This window comes from Maniola jurtina, chromosome 6, assembly GCF_905333055.1.
Source record: "Maniola jurtina chromosome 6, ilManJurt1.1, whole genome shotgun sequence".
NCBI classification, from domain to species: Eukaryota; Metazoa; Arthropoda; class Insecta; order Lepidoptera; family Nymphalidae; genus Maniola; species Maniola jurtina.
This window is the reverse complement of record NC_060034.1, coordinates 8,492,700-8,510,064: the sequence shown is the minus strand read 5'-3', so window position 1 is coordinate 8,510,064 and position 17,365 is coordinate 8,492,700. Positions and strand designations below refer to the sequence as shown.

The window sequence follows — 17,365 nt, the reverse complement described above, 5'->3', positions numbered from 1 at the left end:
ATGACTGATTTTTTGTACGAAATCAATAAAAAGCTTTTATATCAGATGGCATCCCTATTTATTAATAAAATGTATGTACAACTAAGCTAAAATAAAATAAATATCATTGGAATTTCTACTTTTGGAAAGGATAATAGTCTAGTCCAGAATTATACTTAAATTTGTAAGTAAAGCGATTTACTTGCGTCTTTCCTAATTCAATCATCTTCTGAACTTCTTCCCGGTAAGCTGGTGGCAGTAACTCTTCTTCTAATGTACAAGTATGATCAACTTTATCTTGTATTTTGTATACTCGCTGTCTTATAATATCCACATCTCTACTATATTCTTCTTTCAAATCTACAACTGCTTGCGTTGCAGTGTCTATTTTGAAAATAAAGTAATTTGCTTCTCGGTGAACCAAACTGTGTGAGCTTGTTTTGTAAGGCATCGCTCTGAAGCCTAAATTTTCAATATTTCGTATAATACCACCACGGTCGAAAATAGCTTGAGATATTCGCGTTAAAGTTGATTTTAACTCTGGTTTCGGCATCGCCCTCAACATTAAAGCTAATTCATAGCCAGGCATTTCAACAAATTATAATTATTGAACTAAATCGACGTCTCAATTTAAAATCTAGTTAAATCCTTGTATCTAGTATGTTCCTTGGTTGAACAAAAGTCAAAACAAAACATTCGCTTTGAGGTTATAAATCCATACCACAGAATGCAAAATGCATATAACGTAGTTACATAGTACATACTCTTTGGAATGGACTTCGTCTGTGATGGCGTTTGCTGGCGCGCGTGCTGTGCTTGTTTGGAGTGTTTTTTTTGTTAAGAGAGGCTGGTTTTTGTGTTAGTTGGTGTTTTTTGGTGGTGGAACTGACTGGGAAGCGCTCTAGGGGGGCGCCGCGCGTGTATCGGTGGGCGCCGGCGCAGACGGAGTCCATACTTGTATAAATTCAATAAATTGAAAATATCACAAACTTGACATTGGCTAATCAGAGTAAAGCCAGATTTAAAGAAAAAAAAAAAAAAAACTCTTTGGAATGCAATAGAGGCAGGCCGTGGCAGCCGAAGTTTCTGGATATGTTGAATGTTCTGGATAGTGAATATTATAAAGTGCGTTTCATCGAATAGGTAGTACCTATGGGGTTATGTTGGCTCCCCTGTCTGTTGGGTGGTCATTGGCGAGATTGGCACCATATTGGCATGAGAAGATGCAGATTTCATTCATTCAGGAAAATCAAATGAAAATAAACAAAATCTGCGTCTTCTTATGCAAATATAGTGCCAATGACTTGGACAGACAGGGGAGCCAACATAACGCCATAGATACTATTCGATGAAACCTTGGAAACGTATTGGATACATGGGAAGCACCACAGAGTAGGTACATTGAACATAGGGGTACACTAATTCATCACAAATCACAACAAAATTCTTTCTCTTTGACTCTGTCATGAAAATTGGTCTGTGGTCATGGGTAAATGTTTCAGAACCACACTTCAAATATAACTTTCTGATGAATCTTTATTTAAATACCTACCTAGATTGTGCGCTCGTAAGACCTACGTAATATAGACCTACTAGAAGCAAAACCTAATAATTATCGTTATCCCATCTCGGCCAGCAAGAACGAGAAATTTAGCACCCCACTTTAGTCCGATTTCTCGCTAAGCTAATTTATTGGCCAAAGATCAAAGTGAAATATTGCTAAGTAGGCACCTATTTGCTTTTCCAGTAGGTAAGTATGTATTGAAAGTAAATTCAGTCTTAGCTCAAAACGGCTAGCTATCAACCAGAAAAATAAAGCTAGAATCCAGAGCCGTAAATTCATCGCTGCGCATCGAAAATCCGCTAATTGCGACAGGTAATGTTGGTAATGTTGAATTTTCGTTTTTTTAAAAGACGTGTTCACCCGTCACCCAAAAACACCCGTTCTTTAGCGTGTGTAGTCCAACCAAGTCCAACATGTGCAGCGACTATTTTACTCTATATCAGCTATCTGAGCTATCAGCATTCAGCTATCTCTAGTCTATGAATGAAAATTGAAATGGCCGCGGCGTAAGTTTATTATGTTTAGCGTGATAATATTGTGAAATAAATAGATCCAATCATCAAAATGGGTACCTTTACGAAATTCGTATCGGACTATTGTAAAGCCTGGGAAAAATTGGGTCGAGAACAATTGTAAGTTTTTAAATTAAATATGTAATTTTAGTTTTTTTACCACGTTTGTTTCTTTAACCTTTTAGAAAAAAGGTTAAAGAAACTAATATATTGCAGAATTTACATGGTAATTTAGTATGTATTTACCTAATTCCAATATGCAAAGAACCATATCAATTTAGTTTTTAATAGAATTAAAGGTTATTGAACAATTAGCTGTGCAACTCCATATTGTTGGTTTATTATTACTCTCCTGTAGTCTAATATCAACCTCTTCTGAATGTTTAGCTGCATAATTTCATTAATCATAATTAACCAAATATTGTAATTCAAAAAGGATTATGAAAACTTTAAATATAAATGTTCATTTCAGCTTAAAATCAGTCCAACAGTTTATTAAAGATGAAGCAAAGAGTCCTTTATTTTCAAAATCGGATAAGCTATCAGGGTTATCTCAAAATATATATGACTTGCTACTTTGTGGCCTTCGAGGACTCCTCAAAAAAGATTCAGTTATATCTGTTCTTAGAGAAATAATAGTAAGTAAATGTTTTCAATAACAGTAAATGTCACCAGAAAATTGTAAGCATCATTAGTTTATAATACTTAAATGTAGCATAAATGTTATTATTGAAATATTGTTAGTAGACAGTAAGGTTTGTTTTGAATTGGTCAAGTGTTTTGCCAAGTCAGGTGGAAAGTGAAGCCTGCCAGAACATACAGCAAGAAAACGATGGTATGGTTGTAGAGTAGATGAAGTGGACGGTAGAGATATCTTCTGGCATTATCACTGACCTCTATGAGTACACACTAGACTTGTGATAGCATAACCTGTTTGTGAAGCAATTTAATTTGCTTTTTTGGCACTGATAGGAGCAGTGAGTATCATATGAGCATACTCTGAACCAAATAATAGTGACATTTGTCAATATGAAGACCAACACTTAATTTTAATTCCTGGTATCCCTCCCTGGTGGGGCACTTTGAATCAGCAAAAAACTCATTTCGTATGGCATGCAGTTTCCAGAGCACTTGTATTACATATATGTCCATTTCAGTGAGCATAACCTATTTAAAAAGTTTGAGACCCTTGGGGTCTCCATTAACAAATGAGTCAATTAGTCAGCCAATCAATGAATCATACAACTTAATCTCAAGATTATGTAGTTAATGCTAATACAATTTGTCTACTCTCATCATCATTATCAACCAAAAGATGTCCACTGCTGCCTCCCAGGCATAGGTCTCTTGTAGGGACTTATGTACTCTAGCACTAACGTAATTAGACCCTTATCAAATTGGTATTTCAACACACAAGTTGACACACAATATGGAAATAGGCACACCTTGGAATCAAATGTCTTTTGGTATACAAATATTTTAACATCTTGATGCTGCCTATCAGTGGTACTTGCTGCAGTCTATCAATTTTTACTCAGGCCATTGAACTATCTATATTCTATAGCATAATTAAGGCTTCATTATCACCAAAATAAATTTGTATTCTCCTACATTGCCCCCATTATGCCTGTGACTTTGTTTTTCAATATTGTACGCTCTCTAAGAGATCTATCTATCTATTGGAAAAAATTAAAAAGTATCTGACTGAGTGACTTATTTAATTGGTTTTCTACTTTTTAGGTTTTACATTCAGACATACCTTCTATACTACTGGATGTTGTGTGTGTGTTAGACGCAGAAACATCTCTAGATGTGCAAAGTGAAGAACGGAGTAACTTTTGTTACCTAGTTCGAGAGTTAGAATCTTTTATATCTGACAAGTTATTGAAGGAACGCTTAGAGATTGACACACTACAAGATGTTGGTACTCTGAAAAATAAAAATTTCTACACAAAGTTTATTAAAATCAAAACTAAATTATAGTAAGTACTATGAAACTCATTTTGTTTTATAACATCGATAAATTATTTATTTTATATTTAATGTGACTATTACATTAAAATAATCAATTATTGTGTTTTTTCAGTTACAAACAACGTAAATTTAATTTATTTAGGGAAGAAAGCGAAGGTTATTCTAAGCTTATAGTAGAGTTGAATCAAGAAATATCAGAAAACACAGAATGGAAAACACTTCTAGAAATTATTCAATCTCTCATAGGTAACATACATATTAAGAATAAAATTTGTAATTCCTAGTTAGCAGTCTTAATAATGTTTCAGTTATTCAACAGTTTAAAGCACCCCAGATAAACTATTGTTATTCCTTCTCCTAGCATAAGCTTCAAATTGCTATTAAAAAGTTAGTGAGGAAAAGAGATAATTTTGTCATGTTTACATAATATAATTATACCTGATGATAACCTGGTGGTTAAGACGTAGACCTCCTATTGCAGAGGTCGAGCATTTTATATAATGTGCATTTTATAATTTGCATTTCAAAGGTGTGTGAAAGCTGCCAAAGCTGCATTTGGGCAGTATGGTGGACTATGGCCAAAGCCTTCTCATTCTGAGTGGGTTGATGATGATGAATATTTTATTACAGGTTGTTTCAATTTGGACCCAAACAGAGTCCTAGACATTATCTTGGAGTCGTTTGAAGCTCGCCCACATTTGGATAAATTATTTATTTCACTTATAAAGAATTACATGGCTGATCCACAAGTGATAAGTGAAGTGTTAGGTTTTAAACTTGGTAACATGGAAGTTTTAGAAAGTTATAAAGAACCGCCAGCTTTAATGACCATCATAGCTTTACTTTTGCAGTATCAAGTTATATCACTTGATGACATTTATCCCTGGGTATGTAGATTTATGTGTGTATTAAAAATTTATCATGTATGTATTTAAAAATGTGTAGTGTCTTACAAATAAAATGGTAATTGGGATGATGCCTGTGTTAAAAATAAAAAAAAAGTCAGTCATAATACATAACTAACTTTAGTTAAAATAGACGGATCTAAAGTTAGTTATGTATTTTGATTTTTTCATAATATTCGCCAGGGAAAAGGATACTATTTTTAATTTAATTTAGTTTGAGATTTGCACTGAACCCATTTAACACCAGTTTAACCTAAAATAACTTTTTGCAGCTACGTCCAGATGACACAATCATGGCTAGAGAAGCAGAAAAAGAACACAAGGCAGTTCAAGACTTCATACGTAAGATTAATATTGTGTCTACTAAAGGACCTCAAAGTAATGCGCCTGCGGAATTCATTGAAGAGAAAGCTGATCCACAGGTAAAATTTAAAAGTCTGAACTTCGTCCACGTCGATTTACGTTGTTTAGGGTTCCGTACCTGAAGGGTGCCAATGAGATCCTATTACTAAGCCTTCGCTTTCCGGCCGTCCGACTGTCTGTCAGCGGGCTGTATCTCGTGAGCCGTTATACATTTCAAAATAGCAGCCATGAAAAAAAATTATATCTTAAATAATGGTACGTGTGCGATTCCGACTCGAACTTGACCGTTTTCTTTTTAAATTAAGTGGGAACTCTTGATTTTTCGGTACAAAAATTTGCCTAATAATCTTTTCTCCTTAGGAGTATTGGAGTAACCAAAAGCTGGTGCTATGTGAAGCGCTATTAAAAGTGACAGCATGGAAGGAATTTGCAGCTCTGTCTGCTCGCTTGCCGATCACAAGTGTCGCCCCGAGACCAGCGGTGGCTCTTTGCAGCATGTTGCATGCATTGGTGGAGCCACTTTACAGAAAGTAAGAGATTTACAGGGAGTAGAGAGATTGAAGCTGTGATGGCCTAGTGGTTAGGACGTCAGTCTCCTAATCAGTGGTCGGGGGCTCGATCCCGGTTACGCACCTCTAATTTTTCGGAGTTACGTGTGTTTTATGTAATGAAATATCACTCGCTTTAACGGTGAAGGAAAACATCGTGAGGAAACGATGTTTTCCTTCACTGACATGACTGAGAGTTCTTCATGATGTTCTCAGTCCGGATCGGCATCCAGCGTGGTAGACTATGAGCAAAAGCCTTCTTACTCTGAGAGGAGCCACAGTTGATCATGATGATGATGATGAGAGAGATTGAGAGAGGCTGTACACAATACAAGCGGTGATAGCCTCCAATCTGGCTCCTGATGCAACCCCCGGCGTGCACCTCTACGAAGTTATGTGCGTTTTAAGCAATAAAATGTCACTTGTTTTAAAAGTGAAGGAGAACACGAGGAGATCATCGTGCCTGAGAGTTCTCCATAACATTTCTCAAAGGTGTCTGAAGTTTGAAGGTTGACTATATAGCCCAAGCCATTTTCATTCTGAAAGGAGACAGTGAGTTGGGGATGATGTGCTGATCAAATTATGTATAATATAATTCTACATTCACAGGTTTAAACATAGTGTTATCTCCTCACAATATAAGGGAATGGATAACACATCATTGTACTGTTTAGTTTACGATTTGTGTATATAGTGAAACTAGCAGTAATATGTTTTTTTTAATAACATTAATTCATTTGTGAAAATATGTTTATATCTTCCAATTTCTGTATGGCTATGTGAAATTTCATTGAAGCTGTATGATTCTAGACAACCAATTTTCAAAAAAATCTCATTGTGGACTGTTGTACATAATCTCTAAACTAAACGAAATTGACAGCCACAATATCTATAGTCCGTACAAAATGTCTTCTCACGCGCCATTTTAACTATGCGTCAACTGTCATGTCAAAAGTATGGTTCACATTTAAAATAAGGACTAAATAAGTACTTTTGACATGACATTTGACACAAAGTTGAAATGGTGCGTGAGAAGTCATTTTTTATGCATTCACCTTATTGGTACAGTTTAATTCATTGGTACTCCAAAATGTAAATATAATTCAAAGTTTTACAACAATTCGGCAAAATTTCTGAATGATAAGCTTTTTTGTATTTTTAGAAACTGCCGCATTGGTCCTAAAATAATAGGAAAGCCTACACCTCCACTAAAATCGCCCCTTGCACCGAAAGCTTGCAAGACCTTTGAAAGCATGAAGGAAACTGTTATACCAGCTCTTGTACTCCTGGGCCCATCTCTTCACCATGATGCAATTTTAATGTATAAGGTGAGTCATCTGTGATAGTATTTATTTAAAATTTAAATAAACCTATCACACCATACGAGGGGTGGCTGAAAAGTTCTGAGCCTAGGGCATTAAAAGTCTAGATAAAAATCTAAATAAAATTTATTTTTCAATATAGTCCCCATGGACTTCAATGCACTTTTGACATCTTTTATAGAGGGCTTGTATCCCTGAAAAAAAATAAGCCGCGTCTTTAGCTTGAAAATGTTCATTTACGGCCGCCTTCATCTCTTCATCATCTCCAAATCTTCGTCCCCGAAGGTCCTTTTTCAAATTTTTAAATAGAAAATAGTCGCTAGGGGCCAGATCTGGACTATAGGGAGGGTGGTTCACTTCATCGAATCCAGTTTCTCGCAAGGCTTGCCTCGCAATGCGCGCTGTGTGAACCGGCGCATTGTCTTGCAGAAACAAAATTCCTTTGCTGATTTTGCCTCTTCTTTTTTCAACAATGGCTTCGCGAACTTTTTTCAAAAGCCCTGCATAATACTCTGCATTCATCGTAGTTTTTTTTTGGAGGTAATCTATGAGTAAAACTCCTTCGCAATCCCAAAAAATGGTGGCCATGAGTTTGGAAGCCGATTTTTCCACCTTGAACTTCTTCGGCGGCTTTTCCCCCTTCTCTATCCATTGCATTGACTCTTGTTTCAACTCCGGGTCGTATTGTCGGATCCACGTTTCATCAACGGTGACAATACGAGTGCAAATTTCCTCCAAATTGTCCTTGCACAGGTCTATAAATTCTTCGGAAGTTTCAACTCGTCGCTGCTTGTCCAGTGGCGTGAGCATTTTAGGCACCCAACGCGCACTGACTTTATTCATATGCAAATGATTATGCATAATGTCTCCAACTCGTTCCTTACTGATGCTCAGCTCTTCTGCTATCTGCCACAATTTTACTCGCCGATCGTCCAGTACAATTTTTTTTACTTTTTCGATGTTTTCATCAGTGACTGCGGTGTTCGGCCGGCCCGAGCGGGGGTCGTCTTCCAGAGTCTCTCGGCCTTGTTGGAATAGGCGTGTCCATCGTTTAACCGTGGCTGACGACGGTCCAGATTCTCCGTATACACTAGACATTTCTTCAAAAATTTCTTTTGCTGTTTTCCCCTTTTTTACGAGGAATTTTATGACGGCGCGATGTTCCAATTTCGTTAACTGCAGCGATGACTCAGACATGTTGATGTTCACGGTTCAATTACTCAAAGCTTAATGAAGCTAATGACATGAAACTTTTCTTATATAGTGGGTAGATGTCGCTCAACTAGTGACCCGCCGGATGAGTAATTAGCACGAATGCAAGTGCCTTAGGCTCAGAACTTTTCAGCCACCCCTCGTATACCTATTGATGCTTATTTTGTCATATTTTGAAATATCACAAAACTAAAATTAAATTGGCTTTGTCCTAAATCTGCTACTAAGGTCACCTTGGTGGAGAGCTAGTTGACATCTGTATAGCAGCTGGTGCTTTATCATAACAAATTACAGTGCCAAAATTTGTAATTGCATAAATTAAAATGGTTTGTTATGGACAGTCATGGCCTTGCATTATACTAGGTTTCTTTGTTTTAGATAATCCGCATTCTGAGAACAGCACGCTCATTGGATGGAGACCCACTGTATTATGAAGCACTAACAGTGCTAGACACTGCTATCCTGCCTGCTCTTACATTGATGGAGGGCAACTGTTGCATGGCAGAGGAGGTTTATACATTGCTCAAGTTATACCCCTACCAATGCAGGTGAATATTTTATAATAGATTCATATTAGGTTATGCATTTATTTATTAAAACAATATTGCTTGTGGTTTTTTCTGATCTCAAACTAGCCTCTTGGGGATACAGGCAAAGCTGTATCTTCAAGTTCCATTCAACAGAATTTCGATTTAACTTAGTTTACTGAACTTTTTTAAAGTGTGTAAGTATCATTTTATTTTTTACTACATGATGCCTGCTACTTCGCCCATGTGGAACTCATTTTTTAAATTCCGTATTTTCTGGGATGAAAAGTAATCTATGTCCGCTCTAGAATATAAGCTATCTCTGTACCAAGTAGATGATGCCCACAACTTCATCCATATGATTTAGAGTATTTTACCAACAGTAGCCCGTCCTTCCTCAGTATGCAAGCTGTATGTGTATTATTGAACATCAAAATCGCTTAAGCAGATGGGCCATTAAAACGTAGCAGACAGACACTTTCGTATTTTATTATATTAAGTATGAATATAACATTCATTTCCACTCTAGATATTGTCTTTATGCACGCTGGAAAAACGAATCCGGCGAACGGATACCGCTGCTGATGCGTGTGAGAGGAAACGCTTTGCAGCGCATTAAACACATTATGAAACGTGTCTCTAAGGAAAACATCAAGCCCCAAGGCCGTCTTATTGGCAAGCTGTCGCATGCCGCGCCTGCGTTCCTTTTTGACTACATCCTTTTGCAGGTGAGGTTTATAATTTCTTTTAGTTAGGGGTTGGAGCTCAATCACGTTTTGTCTCGCTTGTGCAAATTCTCAGCTTGCGTAATGTGTTCCAACAAGCACATTAAACTGGGGAACCTGTTTTTATAGAAGTTCATAATATTATGTAATCTATACATAATCATCTCAAAATAGTGATAAGTAAAAATACATTCTAGGTCTGTGATGGTTTATACTTTATATTTATAATAGCGACCTGTCCGGGTACACACTGGTAGCACTTACCAGTGCATGCCACGGAAGTTCGCAGATGGGACTATTTTTTTCGACTTAATTATTTACAATTCTCATCATACTGGTAGCTTACTTTCGAAAATTATAGCCTATGATTTTCTTAGATAATCGCTCTTTCTGTTGGTGAAAACCGTATGAAAATCAGTACAGTAGTTTCTGAGATTAGCCCGAACGAACACGAACTCAGCGAGGTGGGGCGATTTAATAAAATTTAGAATATGTAGGTACTGATTAGCTGTTAATGTTACTTGGACGTTTTAAAATGGTTAAAATACATATTGATATGGTTAAAATATTTTTGTTGTAGATTCAATCATATGACAATCTGATAGGGCCAGTAGTGGAGTCTCTAAAATATCTGACTTCACTGTCACTGGACGTGCTGGGCTACTGCCTCGTGGAGGCGCTGGCGTCGCGGCGCGGCACGGCCGGCGCGGCGCACCCGCCCGCGCTGCAAGCGCTCGCTGCGTTCTCCGCCGCCGCATTCAAGAAACACAATATAGAACTTACTGCGCTGCTGCAGTTCGTTGCGAATAGGCTTAAAGCGCAGCAAAGGTAACATTCCTAACGTCAGCGTCTTCTTTCAGCCAAGACAGCGCTGCTGTACCTTACGATAAATGACAGATCTATAGGTCCTCAGTGGTAAGCGATATTGGTGAATTGTCATAATTGAAAAGTTTATATAACCCGGGATGTAATATTTCTGATAGTGTTCATTAATTCTTTCTGTTGCTACAAACAAACTACGCGAGTTATTATTTTTTTCATCTAAAAACTTAGAAAAAATAACTCGTGTAAAGTAGAAAGCTTTACAGTTTTCTTTCTATTTACAGTCACGATTTGCTAATTTTAAAAGAAATAGTACAAAAAATGGCGGGCATAGAAGCCGCTGAGGAAATGACGCCGGAGCAACTGGACGCCATGGCCGGGGGAGAGTTGCTCAAAGGAGAGGTAAATATTGATCTCATATTATTTACATAAAATGTTGTAAATGTTTTCTACGTCACTGGCAGGCGTCAATTATTAGTACACTTATTATTTGTCTATGATTTCAGTCACCATAGCCTTATATTTGAAATATCGTCGATTCAGGAACAAATCGACATCGATTCCCTTACTCTAGGTCCCTCTGCTCTCAGTGTTACATATTAAAATTAGCGCCTCTACTGTAATTTTCATCATGCCGCACCTGTAGGATAAATGACTATTATAAACTTTTGTTTAATTTTTAGGCGGGCTACTTCTCCCAAGTTCGCAATACAAGACGATCATCAGCGAGATTAAAAGAAGCAATTGTTGGAAATAATTTGGATATTGCGCTTTGTATATTGTCCGCACAGCAACGCCATTGTTGTGTTTGGAAAGGTAAACTTTGTTTGTCCTTTATAAAAACAGTTTGCGACTTTTCTAATCTTTGATTTTTTGTTTTTTTCATTATTTCATTATTTTTGCGCCTTGATATAGTAAAGTATTTCTGTAGGATTAAAAAAAGCTAGTAACTGTAGTACTAATGCCTCTTTGGTTAGTTTATTAATCAAAATTCAAAATCAAATGTGAAAGTTTATTATTTTATCATGAGTTTATCCAATTGTTTAGAATACGCAGAAGATGCCCCCAGTACAGGAGAGCCGCCAGGGTCACAGCTGAAGGTGGTGGGTCGCCTCGCAGACCAGTGCCAGGATGCGCTCGTGCAACTGGGTACCTTCCTCGCCTCCTCGCATGCACCTGAGGAGTACGCAGCCAGACTGCCGGCGCTGCAGGTAAACCCAGCTGTGATATAGAGCAATACAACGCAGAAGACACCCTCGGTACAGGAGAGTCGCCAGGCCGAAGCTGAAGGTGGTGGGCCGCCTCGCAGACCAGTGCCAGGACGCGCTCGTGTAACTGGGCACCTTCCTCACACGCGCCTGAAGAGTACGTGTCCAAGCTGCCGGCACTCTAGTTAAACCCAGTATAGAGATTATTTATTTATTTTAGTACTAAAGCTTTCTGACTGATAGATTTTGAGGGTCGTAATATTTTGTGAGGGCAAGTTTTTTGTTCAGGGTACACCAGTAAATCTATGTTCATATCGTTTCTAACGTCGTATTTTGTCTCAAAGAAGACCTTTGAGCTCTGAAGCTGCACTCTGATGCGGCTGCTGATGATTCCAAAACCGCGTTTCTGTAGCACACCCGATGCGGTTGTCGCATGCTGATGACGTCATTCACATAATACCATTTCACTACTGAGAAATACATTTGACCTAATTGGAAATTCTCTTACAGGAATTACTTCGTGACTATCACGTGGACGCTGACGTGGCGTTCTTTTTGCATCGCCCAGTGTTGGCGCAGAAAATCGCAGGGAAAGCGGAAGCTTTGCGTAAAGGCTCTGATAGTAAAAGTGAATCTTTGGAGAAGAGTATTGAAAGATATATCATCGCGTCAAAGGAGGCGTTAGAGCCGATTGTCATTTCAGTAACGCCTCTTCTGCCTTCGAGGGTGTGGGAAGACATTTCTCCGGAATTTTACGTTACGTTTTGGTAAGTTAAGATTGAAAAACTAACTAATATTGATTTTTAGTATTTCACAGTTAAAATTAAAATCAAACTTCTTTTAAATAAAATTTTAGTTATTAGTTAGGCTCTCTAGAAAAATACCCAATTTCCCTTTTTTAAGGGAAGTTAGTTTTCCTTAAGTTTTTTTTCTGGAGGCACTGATTCAATAGACAGAAATCTTCCAGTTTCAATTTTACTATAGTTAATTATTGATTAAACATTTAAATGTCTAATTATTTATAGGTCTCTATCTATGTACGACCTCAGAGTTCCTGTAGAAAGCTATGAAAGAGAAGTGGACCGCCTCAAAACTGCTGCCGCAAATGCAGCTAAAGATACATCTCAAGGATCAAAAGGAAAGAAAGAACAAGAGCGTTTTAATACTCTTGTTGACAAACTACAGGTATTGTTGTGTTAGACTATTTCCTCTATGAATTAAGTACTTTGGAACATGTTTTTAATGCATTTGTTCATAAAGTGGTTCTTAACTTTGTCAACATTTATGTGTCGATTTGGACTTCGTCTGTGATGGCGTTTGCTGGCGCGCGTGCTGTGCTTGTTTGGAGTGTTTTTTTGTTAAGAGTGGCTGGTTTTTGTGTTAGTTGGTGTTTTTTGGTGGTGGAACTGACTGGGAAGCGCTCTAAAGGGGCGCCGCGCGTATGTCGGCGGGCGCCTGCACAGACGGAGTCCATACTTGTATAAATTCAATAACTTGAAAATATCACAAACTTGACATTGGCTAATCAGAGTAAAGCCAGATTTAAAGAAAAAGAAAAAAGTGTCGATTTCACCAAAATTTTCATTTAGTTATTAGGCCCTTAATTTTGAACTTATGAGGAAAAATGACGAGAAAATACTGCCAGTACCAAGTAACTGGGCCAGTGTGGCAGACTAATGACCTAAACCCTTCTCATTCTGAGAGATAACCCGTGCTTAGTAGTAGGCAGGCGATGGGTTGGTCATGATTGTATTGACTTTGAACTTGTTTGAAGTACTGATGCAACTGCAGGAGGAACGTCGCCGCCAAGAGGAGCACGTGTCTCGCGTGCGTGCGCGCCTGCAGCGGGAGTGCGGCGGCTGGTTCCCCGCGCGCGCCGCCAAGTCCGCCAAGAACGAGACCGTGACGCGCCTCATGCAGCTGTGCCTGTTCCCGCGCTGCGTGTTCACGGCGCCCGACGCGCTCTACTGCGCCGAGTTCGTGCACACCGTGCACGCGCTCAAGACGCCCAACTTCTCCACGCTGCTGTGCTACGACAGGGTGAGTGCCGTGCCGTAATCGCTTTCTCTACAGTCGTTTTTTCATTTCTGAAGACCGTAGTCCTGGTGTTCTTGCTACCTCGTGCAGATTAATTGCTTCTATCGGAGGCTAGTCTTGTCATTGTGTGAAATTTGCACTTGGAGTCCCTCAGCTGTCCATCTGGTTAATGAGCTCCCTCTCACTAGAGATGGGCATGACTGCTATTTTAAAACCATTTTCATTTGGTTTAATATCTTCAGAGTGATTTCACAGGTGATTTTTACGGAAATCTATGTCTCAGTTTTTGTCATACTAACGTTTACTACATTAATTTAACTAAGAATTATGATCTAGATCAATTATGATGATATTTCATAAGTGCACTCGTATGGTTTAGTATGTTTACACGACCTCCCACTGTCCATTTATCCCTTACGTTTAGGTTGTCTGGAAGAGATCGCTATTTAGCGATAAGACCGCCTTTGTATGCCTACATTTTTTTGTAACCTGTCATTTGTTTTGTGGTGCAATAAAGTATATACATACATATGTCTAGCAGTTGACGTTTATCGGTTGATGATGATTACCTCTGATATGGTCTATCTATAGTACTCACACGTGTCCCGTTGCAGCTGTTCTGCGACATCGCGTACTCGGTGATGTCGTGCACGGAGGGCGAGGCGGCGCGCTACGGGCAGTTCCTGTGCCGCGTGCTGCGGACCGCCATGCGCTGGCACGCCGACCGCGCCGCCTTCCACGCCGAGTGCGCGCACTACCCGGGCTTCGTCACCAAGTATCGCGTGTCCAACCAGTTCACCGAGGCCAACGACCATGTCGGATACGAGAACTACCGGTCAGTTTTACTCACTTATAAGTTACCTGATGAATCATTTACTTTTTCATCTCACTAGCTTAGATTTCGTAAGACTCGTATCGTTAGAAATCTGCGTGGATTAGTTATTCGAAATTTGACTGTAATGGTAATTGTAACTATGTAACTAACTAACTACCTAAAAATTTTCTTTCTATTAACAAACACTTTCAGAAACGCATTTCACCCTTGAGGTTTTTCTACACGGTTGCTAAATATTTGCGTCTCGTGCCTTAGAATCCTTCACTTGTTTGGCGTCGATTTTCGTGTTTTTCTCTAAATATTAAGAGTATCAGCATCTTTTTCTTTTTAATAATGTTAAAAAAAGGACAGAACATGAATTTAAAATTTAAAGACTATTAATTATGCACGCTACAAAAAATCAGTAGGCTTGCGACTGGCAGCTAAAGTCACGAGGTTTGTCTATCCTTTTTTTTTTTTTTAAATTAAATTAGGTGTGCCTTTTCTTAATACATTGTTAAGAAAAAGATGTGAATACTCTAAATTTTAGTTGCGCTCAAAATCAGTACCGTTGAGCTAGTGTCATAACTCATATTACCTAACATGAGTGTATTATGGCGCAGGCATGTGTGCCACAAATGGCACTACAAGATCACCAAGGCGATGGTGGTATGCCTGGACTCGGGCGACTACGTGCAGATCCGCAACGCGCTGATCGTGCTGATCCGCGTGCTGCCGCACTTCCCCGTACTCGCCAAGCTGGCGCAGATTATTGAGCGGAAGGTGGAAAAGGTAAGTTCAGGACTCAAAATCCTGACTTTTCTTTATGTCACAATAAATAGAAAATAGAAATATTTTTATTCAATTAAACTTTTACAAGCACTTTTGAACTAAACGCTTTTGATTCAAAAATGAGTACTTTTGAGTTAAACGCTTTAATATAGTGAAACTGGTTTTCAGTAAAATATCATATTTTATAATACTAGATGATGTGTGTAAGTGGATTTAGGATTTTCAAAAATCCTGTGGGAACTCTTTGATTTTCCAAGACAAAAAGTAGTCTTTGTCCTTCCCTAGGATGTAAGCTATCTCTGTACCAACTTTCCTCAAAAACTTTTGAACAGATAGGCCGTGTAAAGCTAGCAGACAGACTGACAGACACGACACGACACTCTTTCGCAAATATAATATTGGTATGAATAGACATTGGCGTCGATTCTGATGTTTTTGTTTAAACTAAATTATGAGTATATGCATCTTAATTTAAAATTTAAAGACCCTAAATTTTAGTGCACTCTACAAATCTAAACAATAGGCTCACGACTGGCACCTAAAGTCACGAGGTATGATAGTGCAAACAAAAAGGGTGTGAATACTCTAAAATTTAGTTGCGCTCAGGATCAGTACCATGGTAATTAGGATTGTTTGTCACTCGTCTGTAGGTGAAAGAAGAGGAAAAATTGCATCGGCAAGATCTGTACGTGCTCGCGACCGGGTACAGCGGCCAGCTGCGGAACAAGGTGCCGCACATGATGAAGGAGAGCGATTTCCATCAGGTGTGTACTTGCTAACGTAATGATATACCCTAAGTGTGTTTTAAGGCGCTTTAAGTTTCTTTCTCTCTCGCACATTCTAACATTTCAAATGTTTGTGAAAGAATGTGTAAACTTTTTACAAATGAGGCTCGGCCAAGTCTTAAACAATAAAATTACCTTTATTTTGTACATATTTCAACTGTAATATCAGTAGCATTTCATAGAGAAAAATTGTTAAAACATGCAGTATTTTCAAATCCCCATTTTTCTCTATCCAAACTAGGTATTTTAGGATAAAATGAACGCAATTTCATTGTTTAGGACTTAGCTGAGCCACTTTTATTAAAAGGGTACTGATTCTTCACAATCATTGGAAATGTTAGAATGTGCGATATAGAAGGAATGTTTTTATTAAATTTATTTGTCACTTCAATAAAATTTTTGCAAACGATTTCAAACTAACTTGCCGATGAGTTAGGTAGCAGCTTGAACTTTTAAACATTGATTGGAATTGAATGACCAACGATGGATGCCTTTGGACTAGGCAATCCTAAATTATATATTCGTTTGTATCCAGAACAAAACAAAAAATAAAATGAATAAAACAATAATAATAATTATGATTGAGATTTTTGTTTATTGTTGATAAAATTACAGTTATTTTTGTGCCGATTCGAAATGCCCCACCGAGCATACCGGGAACTAAAATTGACACCGTGTTGAAAGATGTCTCATCTAACATTTAGTTCCGAGTACATTCACATGCTGCTTTCAGCACAAAAATGGCGTTGATCAATCTGTTTCGAAAACACATCGTTAATGTCATATAACTACTCAAGTGTTATATTATACAGGATGTAACCACAACGCTAGCGAAAACTTAGCGTTAGTATTATACTACCTTTACACAATCCAATGCCAATAACAACTTGCATCTTCTTTTGCTAGCGTTCTGATTACACCCTGTAATATCTATGGCACAGATATTCCCGATGTTTGTTAAATAGTATGTGCCATCATCTGTGCCAGTATGCAGGCAACTATCAACGCTCTGTCTCGACGGCGAGATCGTCAATTTGCAGGTGGGGACACCGCCCAAAGCCGCGGCTGCGGGCGCGGCGGGCGGCGCGGCGGCGGGCGCGGCCGGCGCGGGGCCCAGCGCGGCGCCGCGAGACGAGCCCAAGCGCGAGCGAGGGGAATCTACATCGCCGCCGCGTCCCACACATCACTCTGGTAATTACTTAAGAGAGCTCTCCATGATCGCTTCAAGATGTGCTGCTTGTTCACGCTGCGTGCTGTTCCTATCCTAAAAATTATC

General features: G+C 38.6%; 2 protein-coding genes and 1 long non-coding RNA gene across 8 annotated transcripts in view; 1 reads left to right on the top strand and 2 right to left on the bottom strand.

Moving 5' to 3' along the window:
• Nucleotides 1–51: 51 nt before the first annotated feature.
• On the bottom strand, nt 52–695 carry LOC123866172 (probable 28S ribosomal protein S6, mitochondrial). Its single transcript, XM_045907569.1, has one exon. The coding sequence runs from the start codon at nt 566–568 to the stop codon at nt 116–118; it is 453 nt and encodes a 150-aa protein (XP_045763525.1). The 5' UTR covers nt 569–695; the 3' UTR covers nt 52–115.
• Nucleotides 696–1,933: 1,238 nt separating this feature from the next.
• LOC123866159 (THO complex subunit 2) overlaps nt 1,934–17,365 on the top strand; it is a 24,420-nt gene continuing 8,988 nt past the window's right edge. For 3 of the 6 annotated variants that reach the window (XR_006796147.1, XM_045907540.1, XM_045907542.1), the window contains exons 1-21: nt 1,934–2,175; nt 2,528–2,693; nt 3,796–4,037; nt 4,142–4,275; nt 4,660–4,916; nt 5,207–5,356; nt 5,658–5,827; nt 7,008–7,173; nt 8,758–8,927; nt 9,436–9,634; nt 10,212–10,459; nt 10,738–10,855; nt 11,137–11,269; nt 11,501–11,664; nt 12,172–12,428; nt 12,687–12,846; nt 13,453–13,701; nt 14,313–14,533; nt 15,136–15,304; nt 15,955–16,068; nt 17,115–17,280. Coding sequence is in view for 5 of the 6 variants with exons in the window: in XM_045907540.1 (XP_045763496.1) it covers nt 2,108–2,175; nt 2,528–2,693; nt 3,796–4,037; nt 4,142–4,275; nt 4,660–4,916; nt 5,207–5,356; nt 5,658–5,827; nt 7,008–7,173; nt 8,758–8,927; nt 9,436–9,634; nt 10,212–10,459; nt 10,738–10,855; nt 11,137–11,269; nt 11,501–11,664; nt 12,172–12,428; nt 12,687–12,846; nt 13,453–13,701; nt 14,313–14,533; nt 15,136–15,304; nt 15,955–16,068; nt 17,115–17,280 (3,721 nt within the window). In the remaining variant the exon portion in view is untranslated. Of the gene's footprint in view, nt 2,176–2,527; nt 2,694–3,795; nt 4,038–4,141; nt 4,276–4,659; nt 4,917–5,206; nt 5,357–5,657; nt 5,828–6,846; nt 6,938–7,007; nt 7,174–8,757; nt 8,928–9,435; nt 9,635–10,211; nt 10,460–10,737; nt 10,856–11,136; nt 11,270–11,500; nt 11,665–12,171; nt 12,429–12,686; nt 12,847–13,452; nt 13,702–14,312; nt 14,534–15,135; nt 15,305–15,954; nt 16,069–17,114; nt 17,281–17,365 lie in introns of those variants that run through there. The other 3 variants (XM_045907541.1, XM_045907539.1, XM_045907543.1) reach the window with 3 other exon arrangements.
• LOC123866174 overlaps nt 9,814–17,365 on the bottom strand; it is a 22,349-nt gene continuing 14,797 nt past the window's right edge. The window contains exons 3-4 of the long non-coding RNA XR_006796149.1: nt 16,910–16,916; nt 9,814–9,824 (exon numbers count right to left, since the gene is read on the bottom strand). This is a non-coding gene — a long non-coding RNA (uncharacterized LOC123866174). The remainder of the gene's footprint in view (nt 9,825–16,909; nt 16,917–17,365) is intronic.